Raw genomic sequence first — 23,215 nt, forward strand, 5'->3', positions numbered from 1 at the left:
ACAAAACAAGGAAATGCACCCAAAAACACCTGTATTGCATTGGGGAGTAAAGGGGACACACAATGGATCGGATCACTATAATGCTGTGTATAGGCGCAGGGACCTGTTGGGGCTACTGGTGGATCTCTAAGGTGGTAGTACCAGTACGATATACATACCTGGGAACTTTCCTAACGAGCTGACCCTGAGACTCATATATTATTAACCATTTACTAGCTCATAGTGGTGATTCTATGTAGTGACTCTCCAAAAGTGTAAACCAAATGGAAACCTTGACTTTTACCATAACATACGGGTAGCAACATCATCAATTGGGATATACATTATCACAGTAGGGTAGAATAGGAAGGTGTCAGTTCCAGATCCTGATAATCTGCCTCTTCACCCAGAGATTGGGGGCAAAAACCCTGAGACTAAGGGTCAAAGCCTGAGAGTCTCAGAGACAATATAGGGTTGACTTGCTCGCTAGTAATTAGAAACACAACATTTAATGGCAGATAAGAACCGTTCGGCCCGTCTGGTCTTCCTATTTTTCCTGGATGTAGGATAGCTAAACGCCTATCCCATGGATGTTAAAATTCCCACACTGTATTAACCCTACCAGGCTGTTCCACCTATCTGCCACCATCTCAGTCAGTCATCGTGAACAGAACATGAGTAGCAACGTGAATGGCGTTGTCCTCTCATTTAGTATATTCTAGAACTCTAGCGTCCTGGTTCACCTTATCCATCCCGCTCTTTCGAAACTTCCATTAATTCCATTTTAAGGGTACAGAAATATTTCCATAAAAAAAATATATTTTAACTGATCCGCCTACGAAGCCGAAAAACCCATCTGTGCTGTGCCGGCTTTACTTTGGGGGAACGCTTTCCAATTTCTATTCTACATATAGATACGCAATCACTACATTCAAATGAGTGGTTTTCAAATAAATAAATAAAACCTACAATCTACAAAGCACAAGGAATTGTACCCAAAACTCCGGTAAATACATCTGGACCGAACCATTTTATGGGGGGGGGGGTGCCTAGCCATTTTATTCCTAAAATATTATTGAAGCCCATAATAAATTCTAGCTTTATTTGAACTTTACTACCAACGCTCTAACCTTGGGTCATGTAAACCTTGACAAACGTCAACATTTCACCTGTTCAAAGCCTTCTGGAGACTTCCAATAATGAAACGTGACATTGGGTTATTAAAAATGTCGGGTGTTTTAATAAAGAAAACCAAAAAAAACAGGGTTTCTTTGTGACCCCAAGTCTCCTATATACAGACTTGATAATATTTTTTTTATTATCTAGACTGTGTTTTAGTGGAAAACTGACAGCATTTGCCACAGCAAAGCAAAGGATAATCACCATTGGAAACCGGGCATTAGGAAGGTAATTTCTTACATCATTATCCCTTTCATTAATTAGCCATTTCCTGATTGTTCGAACAATTATTGTGGCGCCTCCACGATATCCGTTTCTCGATTAATCAGGAGTCGTTAAATTTCTTTTACCCGGAGCAGTCGGCACAGAACACTTCACTTTAATTAGTAAATGTTTTAAGCTAGCGGGGGGCCAAACCTGGGGGTCCGCACAGGGAGACCACCCAATTTAAGAAGGGTCCCCTTTAAATTTTATTCCACCACGCTAGCGATTTAACGCGCTATATTAATTTGTCCTCGGAAGCGGATCTGTGAATTAGAAACATCTTTTAATCTCATGCAAGAAAAGGCAGCCATCTGGCGTACGAGGAGTTCAGAAAGTCTCCCTCTCACTGGCTGTGCAAACGCGGGTCATTAAAGTAATGTGTTCATCTACATAAAACTCAAATGGAATATAAAAGGTAATATTTATACACAAACAATTTAGTCTCACAATTTAAACAGTCATTGATTTTATGAAACATTTACTTTAGATTTGCATATCTCCGTTTGGCAATTCCTGCAAGTAATCGGGTATTTGGGAAAAAAATAATAATAGAGAAATAGCATTAAATACTCACCTTTTCAATATGCAACGTGAACAATTATAGCATCAGTAAAATACACCATGTTATAGGATTGCCAATGTATTCATTTATTTTTTAATTCTGAATGATATGAATCCTACTCATGCTGGAGTTTTATCTTTCGGTAATATATTGGGGGGGGAATGTATGGTGGTTTAGGGTTATAATAAAAAATATCAGACGTTTTGTAATGGAACCAGCTTTAAGTCCTTAGTTTACATTCCATATATTTATAAAGCGGCAGTAGATTCTGTAGCGCTGTTAAAAAATAGGTGTCAAAATATTTAACAAATAGACAATTTCAAATGGACTTTAAGTTTAACATATGTCAAGACATTCATATAGAAGGTGAAGAAGCCCTCTTAAATCTAATAAAAGTATACAGATAATTAAATAATAATAGTAATAATAATAATAAACCTAATAATATATTGCTAAATAATTGTTATGGTAAAAACGTAAATAGGAGATGCTGAGCCTGGTCTGGAGAGCTTACGGTCTAATTAAGGTATACAGAATATACCACTAATACATTAAAATAGAAGTATTAATAAATTGATAAATGAATATTGAGGGAAAAGCTTAACAAAAGGGGACCAGGCTTTTTCACGAAAGCCTACTGCTTGGAAACAACGTACTTTATATACTTCTATATATTTCTCTCCTTCTTACGCAGCATCTCCTCTGGTAGCAACAACGAATGGGAAAGTGGGGAGAACCCCATCAATTTCTTCTGCTACTGTCCCGCCACACACAATACTTCCGGAAATACTTAATCATTTTAAAAACAGAGACAGGGTTTCCAATCTCGAGGACCTAACAGGATTCCCAAGGACTTTCCTCCCTCGGACAAGCTCTCATAATCCCACCAATGTTCCTTACGGCTACGACCTTCCTTTTTTTATGCTTAAAACAACATGGTCCAAAGAAAGTTTTTACTACATTTTCCAAAAAGTTTATCCACAGACTTGAAGAAAAAAAAAAAAAATGAGTTTTTAGGTAAGCTTTCCTGTGGCTGCTGAATCACAAATCCAAAAGCTTATTTAGAACCGGATCAATCAGAGAAAATGCGTCTTTCTGCTAAGTGCGGAGATTTGCTTGCTTGGGTCAGAGTGAAAAAAAATAGCTCTCTGTTTTGTTCAAACACTTGATATTACAGCACTGTTTACAGAGACAAAATCCCTTGTCTGGTTTTCAATATAGATAAACCTTAAATAAATATATTTCTTCCCTATTTGTCAATCACAGAAATGCCACCGATGAGATGGATGAAATCTCATAACTGACTCTAAGAACAGGGGGCGCATAAAATGATATGCGCGCGACAGATCACGTCATGAGGCAGGAACGCGTAATATTAGATCGATTTAGTAGATCGGCTTGGAAAGTAACTATTCGTATCCAAAGAGTCAATAAACTTAACAGGTCTCTAGTCCAAAAGCATTCCAATCATCGTACCAACGGTGGTCAATGTTCAGGCCACCATACTTTCATCAACCCGTTCGTCTTTCTGTTCTAAAACTAGAACCTTCAGCATACTCAGTTTGATTTAATTAAACTCTAAAGTTGAGTTTCAGCCATATTTTTATCTCCCCGTCTAATCAAAAGCTATCACCGTTTACAAGTTAACGACAGACAGCTTTGTAATATGGGCATTCAACAGATTTAGGATCCAGTGACAACATTTTGATTAGGAGAAAATTGTAATTAAGTACCATTGTTTATATTAGATGTCAATGAGATACACAGGGACAGATTAATTAAAGCACAGACCCATGGTCTGCCGGATTTCAAGAACTTTCCATTAATGGGGACTTCATCGGAGTGGGATGTCCTCTCGATGCGACAATATTTTTTTTTGGCAACGGACGAAGCCATCGAACAGTACATGTGTGCGAAATTAAACTAAATGTTTATATTTGAAAGTATAAATCCATGCCGTAAAATGCAAATCGAAATTAAACCCTGAATTTGCAGTTTCCAGCATGAAGGCAGTTTTTCTGCTCCAGTAAGAAGGCACAGCTGCTTGGAATACGATTTCTGGCGGCTGGCTCGATATTACAAACTTCTGCTGCTCTCACCTGCCAGGAAAGTTAATCATGCAAAAATATACCCATCCAGCTCACCCTTAACTCTGTATATCATAAACGCTTTTGGAGAGAGAGTAATCTGGTTTGTAAAAAAATAAATAAAAAAAAAAACCTGTGAAAAATGAATCCAGAGTTGGCCGTTTTGAGGTTCTAGTGTAGAGAACAAAACAGAATAAATACTAACATACACACAAATATGATTTATGACGTTATATACATAATCTATACAGACATAACTGTATGTGTCGTACGAGTTCCTCCTTTCTTCTTGTACTCTCCAGTCTTCCTAATCGCTTAGACTTTTTCCACCATAGAAGCAGCAACAAAGAAGTGTAACTTGGACTGAACCAGTGGGTAAGTTCAAGACAATTACAATTATATTATCAATATTAAAAATATATAATTCATTATGATTTGGTTGGCAGAACAACAATTACAATAAACTGGTTTCACTCATGGGAGATGTTACTCGTAGGGTTAGGGTTCCTTGGACTCTGACCAGTAGTGACCACAAAGAAAGAGGGTATGGTGTTCCAAACAGAAATAAGTATTAGATGAAATATACTGAATTGAGTTATTTTAAGACATTGTATGAGAACATATTGTGTGTAAAAGTGTTTTCAGCCAAATATATTAAGATGATGTATAGATCGACAGAAGGTGCCACCTACGATCTGTTGACTATTTATGCTAGTTTATGGTAGATAGGGCTCTTCATCTTTGTTAATACTAAATGGGTTTTGGTCAGGGCATGTACGGTGGAAATGCTTCTTCATTAGTAATTATTTCGGTGACACAAAGACTTGATTAACTTGCGACAGGACTCTTGGCACATCAACATGCACAACCCTCCAGTGGACTCCTTCGCCCCACTTGGCCAGGAGCCTTAACCTGCAGCCTAAATTACCTTGTGAATGGTCAGGTGGAATTAGGATAGAATATTTAATCTTTGAGTTCCATTTCTCCTCCTTACACAGAAGCTTGAACACAGTACAGCTTAAATGTAAAAGTAAATAAACGTGGGGTCTCCAGTAAAGAAAATGTAAAGAGAAATATCGTGATCGTTGATTTGGAAATTATCCAAAAGCTTAACGAAACATGAAAGAAACACGTAAAAGTAAAATAAATGTTTTGAATATAAAAAACAAGCTTCGCCGTGACATGTACTGTATTGCGGTGGAAAAGCCATAGGCAATACTCTAAACAAATACTACATAACACTGGGAGGGATATGGAAGGGCCACATGTTTTTCGGCAATGGTGGAACTGTCCAAAAGAATTAGGAGCGTCTGCGATGAACAGCCTGGAAAGATTCTGTTCTGCGGTTATGCATTTGTATTAAGTATTAAACTCTTTATTTTGTGGGTTATCAAGTTTTCTATCACTAGAGAGGCGAACCAGCTGTCTCCCAGTATAGAAACTGGTCTGGTTGGGCGTGGTGGGAATCAGTCCATTGAGGAATCAGGTCATTAAGATCTGCTTTTGTATGTTCTTGTGCAATGGGATTTTACAGAAGGAAAACATGCAGAAGGGCATTTAAAACAAAAACCAATTTAATAAACAAGGATCTTTTCACTTAGCCATGTGATGAGTAGAACACTGAGAAATATAGAAGCGTTTGTTTGCTATACCAATGGAATATCTCCTGGATTCCTACCACTCATACCGCTAAGCTAAATGTAAGTTTGCAGCATGTGCTGTGCTGTTATACTAGATGGGGTAGACAGGGAGAGAGAGGAATGGAAACGCGATGGGGAGAAAGAAGATCTCAACAAGACACAATGCTGATAGAGAGCGGGGGAGGGGATACAAATCAAAAAGGAAATACAGAAACATAACAGGGCTTAAAAAAGTAATATATAAAAAATAAACTCAACGGCTGTGTGGCTTAGACAGAATTGTGGGTAGTCAAAGTTAACATTTATCCATCCTCACAAAAAGGTGGGGCTGTCTATTGGTAAATCCATTATCCCCATTTATTGGACCAGTATGGAGCCACAATCAATGCTTTCTAGTTGTGTTTTGTACAGGGTATGCTTTGTGATGACATACGCACATGTCCTCAGGAGGGTTTTCTAAAATCGAAGGTACCAGATCACATAAATCCGTGTTGTGTGTTTATGACGACACGCTTATGGCCCACAAGCAGTGAATCTCCACCAAGAAGGTCACATCAACCGGGCGCGGCGCCCAATGCACCAGAAAAAGTCACCGTTGACCTTCAACTGTTTCCCCTGCCAACCTATTCCTGTAAGGAGGGCCATCTGCCCTGCTGAAAATTCCCAACGGCTACTCTTTTTTGGCAAAAAAAAATGTCATTCTGTACAAGCTTTCCTGAAACTCTTTCACAATTAATTATAAAATGTAACTTTTTTTTTGCGTGAAATAGAAAGTCTTGCGTTTCTTGTAAGGCGATGCCGGCACAAATAACTTTTTGTTTTCTCATATAATAACTAAAAATAGAAAACAAAAGTCGAAGAGACTAAATAAGGTTTCTTGTGACATATTTCCTTAAAAAAAATACATAATTTAACCTTTTTCTAACCATCTGGTGCACCAAAGGGTTAATAAGCCTGGACCATCTTGCAGTTAAAAAGAAAACCTTTCAAAGCGTTCTCCTTTCTATGATGGAACATTATTTGCTTTCCTTCTAAGACTTTTGTTTACTTTGACCGCAGTTTATGGTTTGGGGCTGTTTGTGAAGTTTCCTGCAACGCTGTCACACTATATAAATTGTTATTCATAGAAGTGTATAGAAAACAGGACACCCGCAGCATACGCAATATGCAGCGGCTATCTGGCACAGCGCCGAAGCTACCTTTAGCTCTAGTTGGTCTGTTTTTCCTTTTTAATATATGGATCCAGATGTATGGATGTGTTTAACCCTTGCAGAGCCAATGGCAAAACAATATATATATTTTGAAAAACCAAACATGTTTAGGAACTCTCCTCTGTTTAACAATGAATATATTCTAAATACTTTTTTTTTTTTTTTTTTTTTAAATATAATCTCGTCTCTCCATAAAAAAAAAAATATACATTTTCAAGTTGCGCGATTAAACAGTTTGACACCGCCGGCAGGTAGATGTTAACACCAGCGGTCATAAATCCCCACTACACAGTGATTTTGATCTGCTTTTAAGATATTATTGTTCCCGCATCCACAAAGAAACAGGAGAAAAGGCCATACAACTCATTTAGCAAAGACCTTGAAGTTGAATGGAATTTGGATTGAGTCTGGATCTCAAGAGGAAAAGTCTATTCCGACCGCAGAGAGAGGAATACGTTACCTTCGCTTAATAAATGTGCTTTTTATACAAATTGCATGTGGGAGCCGTTGCTACTGTAACGCAGAACAAGCCCTTTTGCAAATGTGTTGGTTAATTAGTGAAGTTAATTAATGGAAAGCATCTTGCTTGAAAGGGTTACGTGCTATATGCATTGTGTTCTAATTGTTGGCAAATGAACACGCATTGCTTGTCAACAGCCTATAAAGTAACCATTAACTAAATAATCAACTCAGCAGGTAAAATTAACTGGTAAACGTCAAATAACGGTGGAAACGGAATTACTGTTATTTTTCATGAAAATATACACACGAAGCAGCGTCTGGACTGTTTGAATGAAGACAATGCGGCCGCTTGGCTGGAGAATTATCCAAAGCCTACCATGAAACGGACTCCAGAACCATGTCAAGAGATCAGGGACACCAGAGTACATAGGTGAAATGGACAGCCTTATAAATGTGAGCTTCGCGCAGGTAGTTCTTAAGACATAGTGTGGTTTGGTTGCTATACAAATGCAAAATGTACTTTAAGTTAATGCCCAACAAGTATCAGTTGAAAGTTGGAAGGTCCACCATACTAGACCAACATGTGATCCGTCAAGAGGTCGTTCTCAATGTGAAGGATAGCGACACGTTACTGAAATTCCATTACGATTAAATGGATATCAATAAACATATATATTTCGACCACAATGAATATATAAACCATTTAATAGGAGGACAGGTGTACTATGCATATAATAATATACGATGGTTACCTGGTCATTTTGTCCGTGCATGACATTGTGACAAGCTGTTCGCCTGATAAAACACCGTCCCATGTTTGAACCGGTACCCATGACCGGACTGGAATGGTTCCTTCTCCGGACTCAATCTTTGTACGAAGATGACCTCGGAATTTTCGCACTATAGGCTTGCATCTGTTCACTATATACGTATATATAAATATAAAAAAAGGTTACTGGGTTATCCACTGAATAATTTAACTGGGAAAGCAAAGTCAGGATACCTCTGGGGTTTGCTGGGGAATTAATTGGTGAGCCTATTCATGAACTTTTAAAAAGCACAGGGTTACGCAGATTTATTTTTAAGTTACTTTGTCAGGATAATATCCACGTTGTGAGAACTATGTTACGCTGCCAGTGTAATGGGACACAAGTCAGGACATTTCTAAACGCAAGTCCCACTGTCTATGTAACAGCGCTAGGGCCTCATTATTTTATGAATATTGTTACTGCTACAGCTATTATTACAGATGTATGTGTTCTGTAGGGACAGATAAACCTCTACCAGCAGTAACATTAATCCCCCAACATTTATAATAAAGGAAGGAGGTCAAAAACCAGTCTTACAATCAGCTGTGATCTCGTAGGGTGAATTAAGGCGCGCGTCTCCACAGGGCGAGGTGCTGACGTACAAGTGAAACATGACATTTTCTTTCAGTCGGTAGCCCCCTTCTTTTAATCGTATGAAGACAGAACGCTCCCAATCCGTTCTTTGCTTACTGTAACCAAACAAAGAAACAGCGTGTTTTTTTTATAATAATACAAATATCAACATTTGGTTTCTCCTTTCTTATGTCTTCCACAAGTTAAACACTCATTACTCAGATGCTTAGATGTTCTTGTTCTGAATTTAATACAGTTTATCGGACCAGAATAGAAAAAGATGGGACGTCGGAGGTCTCCTCTTCAGATGGAATCACTGGTTATAGAGATCTTTAGATCCATATCTGCAATATTTTAGATCCACGATGCATTCTCACTTTGGCATAAATACGACAATGAATGTATCAGCAATTCTGTTCAGCTATTTCACAAACTGTCACCATAATATTACTTTCCAAAAGAGCATCTTTATTACATGTGGATAAATTCAGCGGAATAAATCGAGGTTGTGGACAGCTATAATATTTCAACGTTTCCAGTAGTCGGAGTGTGAGCTCTTCGCTGAAATACGTTCATTTGTTTGTGTTATTAAGTGATGCCCCCCAGTGTATATCCCATGTTCTCAGTTTTATATAAATTCATTATAACAATGCTATGACGGAAACACAAGGACATTTTGAATACGGAGCAAGTACAAACGCCCTGAATTACTTCGCGGCAGGAGACTGGAAATTGAGTATTCCGTCAGGCATTTAGCCGGAGTCAGTTCAGTTCTGCGTTCTACATGAATTATGTAAACAGATATCTAAAACTATTCATAGAATTGCACTAATCTAATTCTCCATGAAAGGAAATATGCTTCCATGAACGAAACATCTGAAGATGAAAGTATATTAAATTGCCTGGCCTTCCTCAGCATATTGGCCACTCGGCAGTACATAGCAAATAAACGGCTTCATAAAAAAAAAGCCACAGATCAGACATCCAGGGAAAAGATTTGTCCTGCCGCAGATTGTACACCATGTTACAGTCGTCAACAAGTTCCGATTTACCTTAGATGGAGTTCTAGCTGACTGTAAAGGTAGTGGATAAAAGCTCTCCTGACGACAATTTCAGCATGACAGTCATTAACCACCAGCCCTCGGTCACTGAGATATTCTCCGTTGATACATTTCGTTCCAGACGACAATGCGATAACTTGTGCATGCCTCAGATCCAGACCTGGAGATCAAAAAAAAGGAGCAACGTTAGACAAGCAAAGCAAGGGATGGGCCACCATTAGTGCTTCAGCATCGTCGATTATGTCTTCTTGTAGACGGGTTCACCATATTGTGGGGTGAACTACAATCAGCTTGAAGAACACCATCTTCACTAGTCCCTTATGGGTACACCTCTATCGGTATTTTCCCTCCCCGAGGGCAAATATTAAAGTGAGGTGTCCTTATATTTGTCCACGTCCTTATTCTTGTTTAAAGACATACCTCCACTCAACACTAAACATTTTTGTTTTCGGGGATGCGGTTAGAGATGTTTTTCTATCTACGTTGTGTCCTGTTAATAGCTATTTTTGTAACAGACTAAAGAATTTGGGATAGGAATAATATACTTTATGTATGCTATATAATGTAATATAATTTGAAACCCCCCTCTCTGCTGTTTCTATACACAATATTTTGACTTTTGGGGCAACAACATTCAGCAAGGAGTGATAACTCCTAATGTTTCTAATACACAGACAAAAAACATATGGTGTATAAAAAAGGTTTTTTGTGTTCTGATAACTAAAGTCCAAGAAAAATAGTAAAATAATGCATTTCCTGCACTCAAATGATGTACGCAGGCTGCACCTATTTTTTTTTATTTTGTTTGGACTAATGTTTCTACTGTAAGGAAACCCCCCAGTTCATCATTTGTGTGCCACCGATTTGTACAGTCCCCATTTATTTTCATACAGTGTCTGCTACCAAGTCTGTAATATTTTTCATAATAGACTAACAGAACGTGCAATACTTAAACTTATAATATTGGCTAATGTGTAAGTTTTTTATTAACAGGCAAGGGGAAGCAATTTCCTGTTGCTCTGCTTACTTCCTGCTACTTTAAATCAACTTCCTGTCCCAAAGATTTCCCATATTTAAACTTTTGTATCTTATACGCAAAAGAAAATACCCTTATATAACTGTAGGCGAACCACATTTTTAGGTAACTTTCCTTTTTTTATGTCCTTTAATTTCACTTCAGCAGTAATTTGTCCTTAAATCACAGAAGCTCTCAGCGGTATAGTTATGCTTATTCGTTTAGTAGAAACAAAGCGGGCTTGGGCCTGCTGGCACAATCTGAAATTGGCTGCAGACAATATCACTAATTATTAGATGAAAGGCCTGTGACAAACTTTTCGTGTTCAATCAATAACTACATCCTTGGAGCGCACATAGTATACGAGGCCATAAATATCTCCCATTGAGCTGAAAAACGACCAAGTTGTTTATAGGCTCCTAAAGCCACTGCTGATGGTTACAGAGTCCATATAAATGTACCTATCACTACATGTACTAAATAAAATGTAGGGCTCCATTTTATTCCTTTTCGACTCTAGTTGGCAAAGAGAACTCAGCTAAATCATATTTCCAGTCCCACCTGTGCTTCAAGGCTCTAATAAACCGGTCTCTCCCCAAGAAAGAGAGAGATTTAATGGCACACACTTCAGGCGCTATAGTTTCGAAACCCCATCACACAAACAGAACCACCTCATTCCATTAGCTCAGTGGAATCACAAGGGTTAACTATTCAATTATTTTCTGAAATGAAAAAAAAAAGTAACACAATTATTCCACTTAAACAAAAAGGGTTAACCTATTACATTATCCCTTTGGAGTTTGAAAGCCCAACTGCTGAATTCCTCTGGAACACAATGGTTATTTCATTTTGTTATCCCCAACATAAAAAGGGTTAACACATTTGATTCTCTAGAAATTTAAATGGTTAACTCACTATCTTTTCCCACAGGAACACAAAATGTTAACTTCCCCACAGGAACAGATGTGGTTAACTCATTCTGTTTTCCATCAGCAACAAAAATGGGGTTAACTCATTCCATAAAACTCCAGGAACGTAAACGTATAGCCCAATGTTATTTTCCCACAGGAACACAAATAGTTAACTCTTGCTGTTAGCCTTCAGAAACACAAATGAGGTTAACTCATTCCATAATACCCCAGGATCCCAAAGGGTTAACTCAATATGTTTTCCAACATGAACACAAACAGTTAACTCATGTTGTTAACCTTCAGGAACACAAATGAGGTTAACTCATTCCATAATACCCCAGGATCCCAAAGGGTTAACCCAATATGTTTTCCCACAGGAACACAAATGGTTAACTCACGCTGATATCCTTCAGAAACACAATTGAGGTTAACTGATTCCATAATACCCCAGGATCCCAAAGGGTTAACCCAATGTGTTCTCCCATAGGAACACAAATGGTTAAGTCATGTTGTTACCCCTAAGGGTAACAAAACAGGGTTAATTCATTTTATTACCAGTTCTGGAGAGGAAGCTTTGTTTGACTGGCGTGGAACATTGCTCTGGCAGGAGTGCGGCCCCTGGTATAATGTCTGCATAAATACATTTCAATAGTAATATTTAATGCAGTAATTATAGTCCTTGGCCTCCGATCAGCATCCTATGCTTTGAAGTGACACGCTAAACACTCTAAGGGCGCTCAGTCGCGCAGGAGGGGCCGTGAACGCAATGCTTCACTTACCCCATTACTGTGTGCTGAGAAATAACATATTTCACGGAGGTTGCAAGTTACAAAGAGAAAATAAAATCTAAGTGTGGCTGACATGGAAAGCGCAGCCTTTTTATACGAGGAGAAGAAGAAAACAAGCGCGCTCGCTATGGTGCAGAATTTCTGCTAAATATTAAAAAGAACAAACATGAGCGGATGCTGTCTGGAAGCTTTTAAAGTAAGCCGAGCAAACAGAATAGGGTGTACAGGGGTATGTGACTGCGCCTGGAGGCTCTGGAGTCCGGACCCTGGTGGCCCAGAAGAAGAAGGCAGGGACATCTATGCCTTTCTCCGTCTCAGAAGGAAGATCTGTTATAAGGGCTGATGCTCGTTTTGTAGGCAAACATTCAAAAAAATTGGCGGGCACGGCTTTGATCGGATACGTGTCACCCAGTCATTCACTCGCCCCTTCATGTAACCGTATCATTTATAGCCCTGTATGTTCTGCTTTTTACCCTTTTTGTAGGCCTCCATTGCATCTGAACTCCCTCTCACAGCAGTGGATTCCATACCTTTACTGCCCTCACTGTAAATAATGTTGTGTATGAATTCTTCTCGTCTCAGAGGACGGCCTCTGGTTCTTTGTACGTTTCTGGTTGCTGGAGAGCTCTTTATATCGGCCCAAAACATATTTATACAACTTTATAATATCCTCGTTAAGAGGCTGTTTTTCTAGCGTATATAGATGCAACTTTTTAGTCTCTATTCATAAATAAGATCTTCCAATCCCCTTATTTATTTTGTAGCCCTTCTTTCCAGTTTCATAATGTCCAGTGCCCAGAATTGCCAAAAGGTGCATAACACGGCGTAGGTGACTATGGTATCTGAGCAGATGCTTGCACATTTGTGGCAACACAGAGCAACGAATGTACGAACTTACAACAATTCACAGATGTGAGGGTGAGTATGCCACATCCCGATTTGCAAATCCCACACACCAGTTATATATATAATTACATAATTAATTACATATATTTATGTAACAGAATTGCAAAAGGGTTTTCTAACAAGCAATTAGCCTTTAAAACTTAAACATGGATTAGTGAACACAACATGCTATTGGAACACAGGAGTGATGGGAGTGATAAAGGGCCATTGGAACACAGGAGTGATGGGAGTGATAAAGGGCCATTGGAACACAGGAGTGATGGGAGTGATAAAGGGCCATTGGAACGCAGGAGTGATGGGAGTGATAAAAGGCCATTGGAACACAGGAGTGATGGGAGTGATCAAGGGCCACTGGAACACAGGAGTGATGGGAGTGATAAAGGGCCATTGGAACACAGGAGTGATGGGAGTGATAAAGGGCCTCTGTACCCCTATGAAGATATTTTATTTAAAATCAGCTGTTTCCAGCTACAATAGTCATTTACAACATTAACCCCGTCTGTGCTGGATTTCTGATCCATTTCATGTTATTTTAATGGACAAAATTTGCTTCTCTTTCAAAAACTAGAAAATTTCCAAGGGACAGCAGTATATTATATATATATACATAAGGGTATTAGAAATTATTATACCAAATATACCAAGTCATAAACATACACTCTTGAGGACCTTCAGAAATCTTAACCTTAGTGTTACGTCTTTGTATAAATATGAATATGATGTTAATTAACAACAGACAGAAATTATTACTACATACCAAACGCACCCGAGCTGTAGATCACGCTCAGGCCTCGGGTCACGATTTATCTGCTTTCTAAGTTCAGTCTGACTTTAAGCAATCGTCTATGTGCTTGAAATATAGAACAATGAATGATTTCTAAGGCACGCTGTTACATCTGCCAACATATTGTCCGTCTTACACTTTCCGAGTCTGATAAGCATTATTGTGCTATTACTGACGCTTCCTGCATGATTTGTGGGGAAAAAAGAATGGCTTTCAGGATTTTCTAATGTTCTAGGATTCTATCTTTTTAGAGAGTAAATAAAGTGTCTAGGTTTTAAATAGTTTGTTAGACTGCAAAGGGATCAGGAACTAATGATGGCTCTACCAGCTTACAAACACACATAACCCCCAACATTCAAGACTGGTAAAGTGGTACAACCACCCCCCCATTGTAGGGACCCCCAACTCCCCATCATAGGCATATGCCTCCCAACCTCTACCCCTGGTGCATTGGGACCCCAGGGCTGTGCATAGGAACTATTTTGCGCACGCGTAGCGCTGCCGATGGCGCTCCCCAGTGTTTCGATTAGCTTCATTTACATTCTGGGTCCCAGACACAGAAGAATCAAGCCGAGCTCTACCTTTGTTCCAGAAGGAACAACGGAAAACAAGATAGAATTCCAAAATCAGGGGGCAAATTTTAGGATAAATATTGTATTTATCCTAAAATCAACCAGCCTTAAATCCAGAATTTCAAGTGAATTGGTTCTACACATCAGCACATAGGAGAGTTATCTTCTAAGCCCGAAATGATTCAAGCTCCACTGCTTATGTAGTCTATACCGCATCTACCGCATGGTGAATAATTCAGAAACACTTTTTTTTAGTTAGTACAAGTTCATATTTGTTGTAGCCTTGACAGAAGCTATAAATGCGAGCTCCGTACCGCACCCGTCAGCGGTCAGTCTCTGGCCTTAAACTGACGTAGATTAAACGCTACGAGCATTTCATATGTCATCCTAACCTTGCTTGTAATGGCTTATCATCAACAGAGAATTCAAGATTCAGCGTAGTTCGGAACAGAAGAGAACACAGATAAATTGCAAAAGAAAAAAAGAAACTTAAGCACAAAATGACCTGAGTTTATTGTGGGACAAATCAGTAGAACGGAAGACTGGAGATCACATTTTAGACTTTAAGTGTGATTTACGGGCAAACTTTAGGTACATTTTGTATATTGTTCATTTTTTAGAATTACATATTATTTTATTTCATTGCTATATATAAAGTAAAAAAAAAAAATCCACGGAGAAAATAAAGACGTAGGGGTAGATTTTATTGAATGCAAACTGGATTTGTTTGCCAAATAAAGATGGATGAGACAGATCTCGGGCTTGGCTCATAAAGCCGCACACAAGCCGAGAAATCCCCAAGAGCGTTCCAATGGACGCTTTCAAGGGCCAACATCCTAAATGAAGGAGGTGTTGTAACCGTCTCGGCTGGGAACGGTCTCCGCCATTGTGGTAGAACGAGGCAGAGCCAACGCCAATGTCTCCTGCTATGTTCCCAAACGTATCGCTTATATTGTGACCACACGATGCAGGATGCCTGAGAGTCGTCTATTTTTTTCTATATAACGCACTTAGCCCAAGTCTCATTAATTTAATAAAATAAGACAAAAAAAATTAGAGAAAAAAAAAATCTGTTTATGCCGTAATTGAGTCTTTGATATGCAGATTATACCCATTTATCCACTGAATTACATAGACTGATTTCACTATTCTGCGAAAGAAAAATGCTCGGCCAATGTCCTTGTCTAATACAATAAGATTAATGAGTTCTGTATGCTAAATAATGCATAGTCTATAGAAAACGGTTATTGGTACTAATAGGGTGGAATACATTGTCATAGAAACACTTAAATGCACTGCTAACTAAACTGAAGGACATCAGATGTGACCTCATCACAACAAAGTCAAATACCTTTCAGAAAAAAAGAAGCTGGAGCTTATTTCCACCAAAAGGCACCAATACCCGCAGTAACAGTGTCTATGATTAAGAGCTATAAGTATAGGCTTGGCTGGGTCAGGGTTAAAACAACGTTTTAATGTTAAAATAGAATCATGTTAAAAATACTACATTTATTCTACATGAGGACCACTGAATTAAGAAACTTAATGGGAACTCCATCCAATGGTGTATTTACCTTTGGCGCTCCCATAGGCTAAATCCAGGGCAGTGCCGCCTGCCGCCATCTCCACGATAGAATATATAAATATATTCGGGGCCAATACAAACCATTGTGTGGAAATGTGTTCATAAACAGGACTATGCATAGGACACGCGATCACGCGTTCAGATTGGAAGAAAGGAGATTTAGTCTAAGGCAGAGGAAAGGGTCTTTTACAGTAAGGACAGTAAGGATGTGGAATTCTCTGCCTGCGGAGGTAGTTTTATCGGAGTCTGTACAGACGTTTAAACTGCAACTGGATGGATACTTGGAAACACATAATATTCGGGGATATAATCTTTAATTATGGGGAAACAGCTTATTGATCCAAGGAGAAATCTGACTGCCATTTTGGGGTGAGGAAGGAGTTTTTTCCCTGGTTAGTGCAAAATTGGAAAGAGCGAAACCGGGGTTTTTTTTGCCTTCTTTTGGATCAACAGCAACAAATTAACCGATATAGGAAAGGCTGAACTTGATGGACGCATGTCTTTTTTAAGCCTATATAATTATGTAACTATATGTAACTATGTGTCCTGTCTTCTGGGCATCAGGATATGACATCATATCCCAACACATAAAAACTCTCGGTAAAGCCCTGCCCTTGAAGACGTCTCCAGTCCTTGGCCGATCGAAACGTTGGGAGCTACGGGATGCTCACATTTACAACAGCAAGAGGGGGCTTTCCTTGGAATTATGGAGTTAACGCAAACAAATGGAAGTGATAGTTAACTGTGTATTTTATCACAGCGTGATGCTTTCAATTAGAATTCAAGCCATGTATTTTCCCCCCATTGATTGCATGTTACATTGCGCTAAACCGGCAAATGTGCCTTTTAAAGTAATATGATTGACAGCTACAAAAAGGAGCTTGGAAAAAAAGAAAGAAAAATCAGATGCAAATCACAAATAATATCTACCCAGATGTCTCCCCGACCCTGGAATGATTACAGCGGACATTTGAATGCGACGCAGTGAAAAGACAAGAGGGTGAGACGGAGTAGCTGGATGCATTTAAACTGTCGAGACTGATCAATGGAAGATAGGAAAGTAGTGTTTAAATGTCTGTCTCATCTTATGCAAAAAAGATAATGTGATGCTTTCCTTAGAGAGGAATCTTGGCATGCGATGCAAGCGGTAAGAGGGAATAGGATTTTCTAGCGTTCCTCGTTAGCTTGGCGCCCAGTACCCACTTGTGTAAGAAGCCGCTAATTGTGATGAACTACGATAATGAAAGGAAATTCTATTAATTATTTCCAAGGAAAGCAATTAAGGGTAAATACATCAAATTAAATGAAATGAAGGTTTCAAACACTTAAAAAGTGGGACTGGGATGCAGTTCCAGAAATACCAGGAGGAGGGTCAATGCTTTAACACTTTCGGTTAACCAACACCACTTGTTCTCTCGTTCCAGACCAGTTATGTGTTCTGATTCATTAGTTTCCTTTTTCCTAAACAGAAACATAGGATTTGATGGCAGATAAGATGGCAGATAAGAACCATTTGGCCCATCTAGTCTCCATGTTTTATCTGACGTAAAGACCTTAATCAGTCTTTGGTCTGGTCTTCGGGATTCAGCAGCCATATGCCTATCACCTTCTTCTGCAGGGAGGCTCTGCCACTTATCTTTGGCTGATAATATGTGGCATTATTATACATTTTTTGTTCAGCTAAACTAATCTCTCCTAGAAATAAAATGCAAAGAGAGCCGACGTACTCATGGCATTGTCAAGTGGAACCATTAGGGTACCTGTACTACTACCTATGTCTAAGCTCTGGACAAGATCGGTAAAGTCTGATCCCTTGAAGGCACATATCTCACTTTCTCTTCTACCCTGTGTGGTCTATTTGCTCAAAGTTCCAATGGCTCCTTAGTATCTGTAACAGATTATCACTTTCATCACAGATCCCTTCCAGTAGACCACCAGCTAGAAGGTATGGGGGATACAGAGCTGCAAGCGCCTATCGGACTGATTGCCTAATAACCGGGTACGGGGTAATGGCAGTAAATAGATGGCTGCAATCATTTTAAGAGACAGAAAGGAAATAGGAGTCAATGTTATTCTGGTGCCAGGGACTTCAAGGTGAAGGTCAAAGAGACAAGCAGATATTTAAGAAACAGAATGAAGAATTTTAGAAAAAATGTCTTATAGTTTAAAGAATATTTGGTATCACCTGACCATCAGTAGAGACCCAGATAAGCCATTACTTCAAATAATTCATTGCTGGCAAACATTTTTTGATTTCACTCGGTTCTTAATTTTACAAAACAGAGTCTTTATTTTTGACATATACATAGACAATTTTTATTTTTTTTATTTATGGATTTATTTGATTGCCCCCTCCTCCCCCATTTGCTATTTGAGGTGCAGCTGAAACTCATAAAAACGGCACCTGACATTTTGGATTAGGTCCTTCATAGAACTAATTTAATAAAACAATAATCTTTAACTGGCATTTGGTGTAGGACATTTAAATGCCATATAAATAGTAAAATAAATGGAGTTTATGGAGTTTAACAGAACTAACACTTTAAAAATCAGCATTTTAGGAGATCTGAATATCCAACACACATTAAAAAAAAAGGATCTTTTCATTTTTTTTTATTGGATCGTCTTCTCACCTTAATTATTTTATTGATATTACGGGAATGTCCTGGGAAAATATCATTCCAAATGATATGCTGATAGACAAGGATAAATTGTGGCATTTTAATAACCCCTTGGCAATATCTATTCAGTTTTCTTTTGACTCGTAAAGCTCCAGTTCTACAAAGGTCAACGCAACCCATGGTCCTCACCTTCATTTCCAATCCCAAACCAAAAAGCTAACCATAACCGTAAAACTCTGATGTCTTATTCTCTTCTATTTCTGCTAATTCTGTTAAGAAGTGTTTAATTTCATATATATATATATATATATATATATATATATATATATTATATAATGGCATATGTCCTTTCTGTTGAGTGTGTTATTTTAATGCAAATCTGCCAGTTATTATACCTAATGTGTCTTGGAGCTCTGGCGGGGGGGGGGGGGGCAGGGGCTCGAGGAATATTCCATAATGTTGCTTGAATAAGCAATTTCATAGTCCTCGGGCGATTAAATGATGTATGTCCGTAGCGAACCCATTTTCTGATAACATGCGGGTCATTGACATATACGCAGACGGGGTATATTTTTTTTAATGAAATGTTCTAAGAAGGATTTTTTTTTGCCATACTTGTGACCTGCTCTCTGTAATAAGGCATTTTTAAGGTAAATCCCAGCTTTATAAATATACGTTTGTTTTAGATGTGCTTTAATTGCTGAACATTAAGCGACTACCGCATATTTCACTTAATCGCTTGAAATAAGAAAATGAAAGGGTTTGGGGGATTATGGGGCACCAAAAAATATTTAAATATTTCCCAATTTCTCCACCAAAAACTGTTACATTCTAAATTGTTTTATTGGATCTGCCACGTCCTACACCATTAATAGGTATAAAGGCTATAAAGTGTGTAGGATATATATTTATCCAGGCAATTATCATACCCTTATTTTTGCAGAAAGAAAAACAGATTGAAATTACAGGTGGAAAAAAACTTTTTTTTGAATACAGATGAATCCTAGCCAGCACTGACAATAATAGGTTTCTGTGATATTAGTGGCCTTAAAAGTTGTAGCCATAAAAAGATGATTGTGTTTCTATAGTTGGTTCTGGGTTCTATATGGACTACAATGGAGTCTATATTTCGTTGGAGGAACTAGAGAGAGTCTTTCGACATAGAGCCATAAGAACTCGATTTCCGTGTATACTATTTTAGCACCGAGCAGCCGACAGCGCCAAAAGTGAAGGGGTTAAAGCACTCTACAGAAACACACACACACATTATATACCGTATTTGCTCGATTATAAGACGAGGTTTTTCCAGAGCAAATGCTCTGAAAAATACCCCTCGTCTTATAATCGGGGTCGTCTTCTAATCAGACCCCAAAAAAATGGCTGGGGCCATGCTGCTTACCGGTCGCGAGCAGCGTCTCTTCCGTTAGAAGCAGGCGGACAGGAAGCTTGTAGCTTCCTCACAGAACTCTATCTCCCCCTCCCTCCTCTGGGGGCGGGGCCAGAGAAGTTGCTGGTACAGCCGGTCCCCTGCAGAAGTCTTCGAGTGAGAGATCTGCAGTTCAGGTAAGGGGGTGGGGGAGGGTTTTTGGGTAAGTATGTGTGATTAATGTGTGAAGTATGTGTGATTAATGGAATGAATGAGTATTTAAATGTTTGTGAATGTGTGTTTGTGTGTGATAGCATGGATGTGTAAGGGGGGTGGGGGTTGTAGCATGGCATAGGGAGGCTGTAATCCCACTACTATCATCCCCAGGTTCCAGCATGTACTGGCTGCCTTGGCTTGATAGGAGTGTGATTGCTGTTAGCAGCAATCACACTCCTATCAAGCCAAGGCAGCCAGTACATGCTGGGTTAAAAGGCATATCATGGGGCTGAGTGGCATATAGGGGGTTAAAATGCATTTCTGGACCTCCAGAAATGCATTTTAACCCCCTATATGCCACTCAGCCCCATGATATGCATATATACCTCCAGAAATGCATTTTAACCCCCTATATGCCACTCAGCCCCATGATATGCCTTTTAACCCCCTATATGCCAGAGTGGCATATAGGGGTATAAGGCATATCATGGGGCAGAGTGGCAAATAGGGGGGGTATAAAGCATTTCTGGGGGCAGAGTGGCATAACTGGGGGGGGCAGGTTGGCAAATAAAAGGAAATTTAAAAAATATATTTACATGAATTAATATTTACTGGTAAAACTTTTTTTCCTATAGGGTCGTCTTATATTCAGGCTTTTTGTTTTTTTCCTAAATTAATATTTTGATTTTGGGGGGTCGTCTTATAATCGGGGTCGTCTTATAATCGAGCAAATACGGTATATATATATATATACACATAAAGATCTGTCTCTTTTCCCAATTACCACGCATTCTTCAGTTCAATACACCAATAAACCTAAGCAATAGTCTAGAATAATAGTAATATTATAGTAATATTCTAATAATAGTAATAATATTCTAAAAGTTATGTTTGTGATTGGTAATGTATTCATATAGGAAATCTTTTTTCAGTGATATTTCCTTATAGTTAATTTGGTTTTGGTTTGCTCTTTCCCACTTTGGTTAGATTAATGGACGCTGGTTAAGAGTAGAGATTAGGAAGGCGTCTGCCACGGTACATTAACTCGTATTGATCCCCCCTAAGGAAGTAGAAATGAATCTGGGTGTTAATAGCCTCACCACTAACTGGGTTATAGCACTGTGACCCCAGACTGATGAAAAATAGGACATTGTTGGCTTGCTTGTTACCGGTTTACTAGACACGTGTTAGATGTGATGGTGCATAGATGGGATAGATCAAGATCAGCAATGAAACCAAATGTTGGGGATATAGATTATCTTATTTGAATCAATGTCTAAGTTTTAATATTGTGCCCAACAATTATGTCTAACATTTAGCAATCAGCAGCTTTCTGCCTGTTTGCCCCACAATAACAATCCATTGTACGTTTTCTCACTGATTCCAACAATAAGAGCCACCAAAAAACAGCAGGTGACCCACCAGGGTGATGAGTATCAAAGACCCATTAATAATCTTAGATACAGAATAAGTCATCGGGTGTTGCAAATGATCCAATTAACAAGTACAATTATACAATTAAAGAAGTTATAAAAATCATTTTGGGAAATAAATACTATGTAGAGATTAGATTTATACTAACAAAAAAATACATGTATTACTATGGGCAGGCCCGGACTGGCCATCGGGCGCACCGGGCATTTGCCCGGTGGGCCGGGCCACGGCAGGGCCGCATTGACTTAGGGGCTGATGGAGCTGCAGCTCCAGGCCCCTACCCTACCTACGGCCGCATTAACGCAGGGCATAAGGGGCACCTGCCCCTTAAGCCCGCCGCAACTGCGACCGGGTCCGCCACTCTAAGGGGCCGGGAAGTCCCCACCAAGGCCGGCCTTACGGGTCTGCGGCCGCACAGGGCTTAAATTAAAACATCGGGGGTTTTTTTTTACTTTATTTAACATGGAGGATGTTAAATAAAGTTGGAAAAAAAACCCCCCGATGTTTTAATTTAAACCCTGTGCGGCCGCAGACCCCTAAGGACGACCTTTGGGGTGTGCGACCGCACAGGGCGCCACACTCCAGGGGGCGGCCGCTCATCAGGGGGTGCCAACTTGCGGCACCCGGCACCCCTCCAGAGACGGACAGTAATGTCCGCCGCTGGAGGAGCAGGCTCGCAAGGGAGCGGTATCGGAGGTCTTTAACAGACCTCCGGTTCCCTTGAGTGATTTAAAGCCGGGTTCAACCCGGCTTAAAATCACTCAAGGGAGCCGGAGGTCTGTTAAAGACCTCCGATACCGCTCCCTTGTGATCTGCGCGGCCACAGCTGCTGTGCGCCGGGGTTTGTTTTCAGATCCCGGCGCACAACACTGAAGCCGCGCCCACCGCTGTCCGTGCCCTCTGAACCGGAAGAAGACAGAGAGGACAGAAGAACTGAAGAAGAGGAAAAGAAGCTGAAAGAAGAAAGGAAAGGTAGGAAAGCATTAAGTGAGAGTGGATTGGTATGTGTGTGGATCAGTATATATGTGTGGATCAGTATATATGTGTGGATCAGTATATATGTGTGGATTGGTATATATGTGTGGATTGGTGTGTATGTGTGTGGATTGGTATATGTGTGGATTGGTATATATGTGTGGATTGGTATATGTGTGTGGATTGGTGTGTATGTGTGGATTGGTATATGTGTG

The 23,215-nt window shown here is 39.4% G+C and overlaps 1 protein-coding gene across 1 annotated transcript in view; it reads right to left on the reverse strand.

Moving 5' to 3' along the window:
- LOC128496929 (double-stranded RNA-specific editase B2-like) overlaps positions 1 to 16,426 on the reverse strand; it is a 30,136-nt gene extending 13,710 nt beyond the window's left edge. Inside the window, exons 1-4 of the mRNA XM_053466764.1 lie at positions 16,378 to 16,426; positions 9,819 to 9,987; positions 8,731 to 8,882; positions 8,137 to 8,305 (exon numbers count right to left, since the gene is read on the reverse strand). Of these exons, the coding sequence (XP_053322739.1) occupies positions 8,137 to 8,305; positions 8,731 to 8,882; positions 9,819 to 9,987; positions 16,378 to 16,426 (539 nt within the window). The remainder of the gene's footprint in view (positions 1 to 8,136; positions 8,306 to 8,730; positions 8,883 to 9,818; positions 9,988 to 16,377) is intronic.
- Positions 16,427 to 23,215: the final 6,789 nt, after the last annotated feature.

The sequence above is a fragment of the Spea bombifrons genome, chromosome 5 (assembly GCF_027358695.1).
Source record: "Spea bombifrons isolate aSpeBom1 chromosome 5, aSpeBom1.2.pri, whole genome shotgun sequence".
Lineage (NCBI taxonomy): Eukaryota > Metazoa > Chordata > Amphibia > Anura > Pelobatidae > Spea > Spea bombifrons.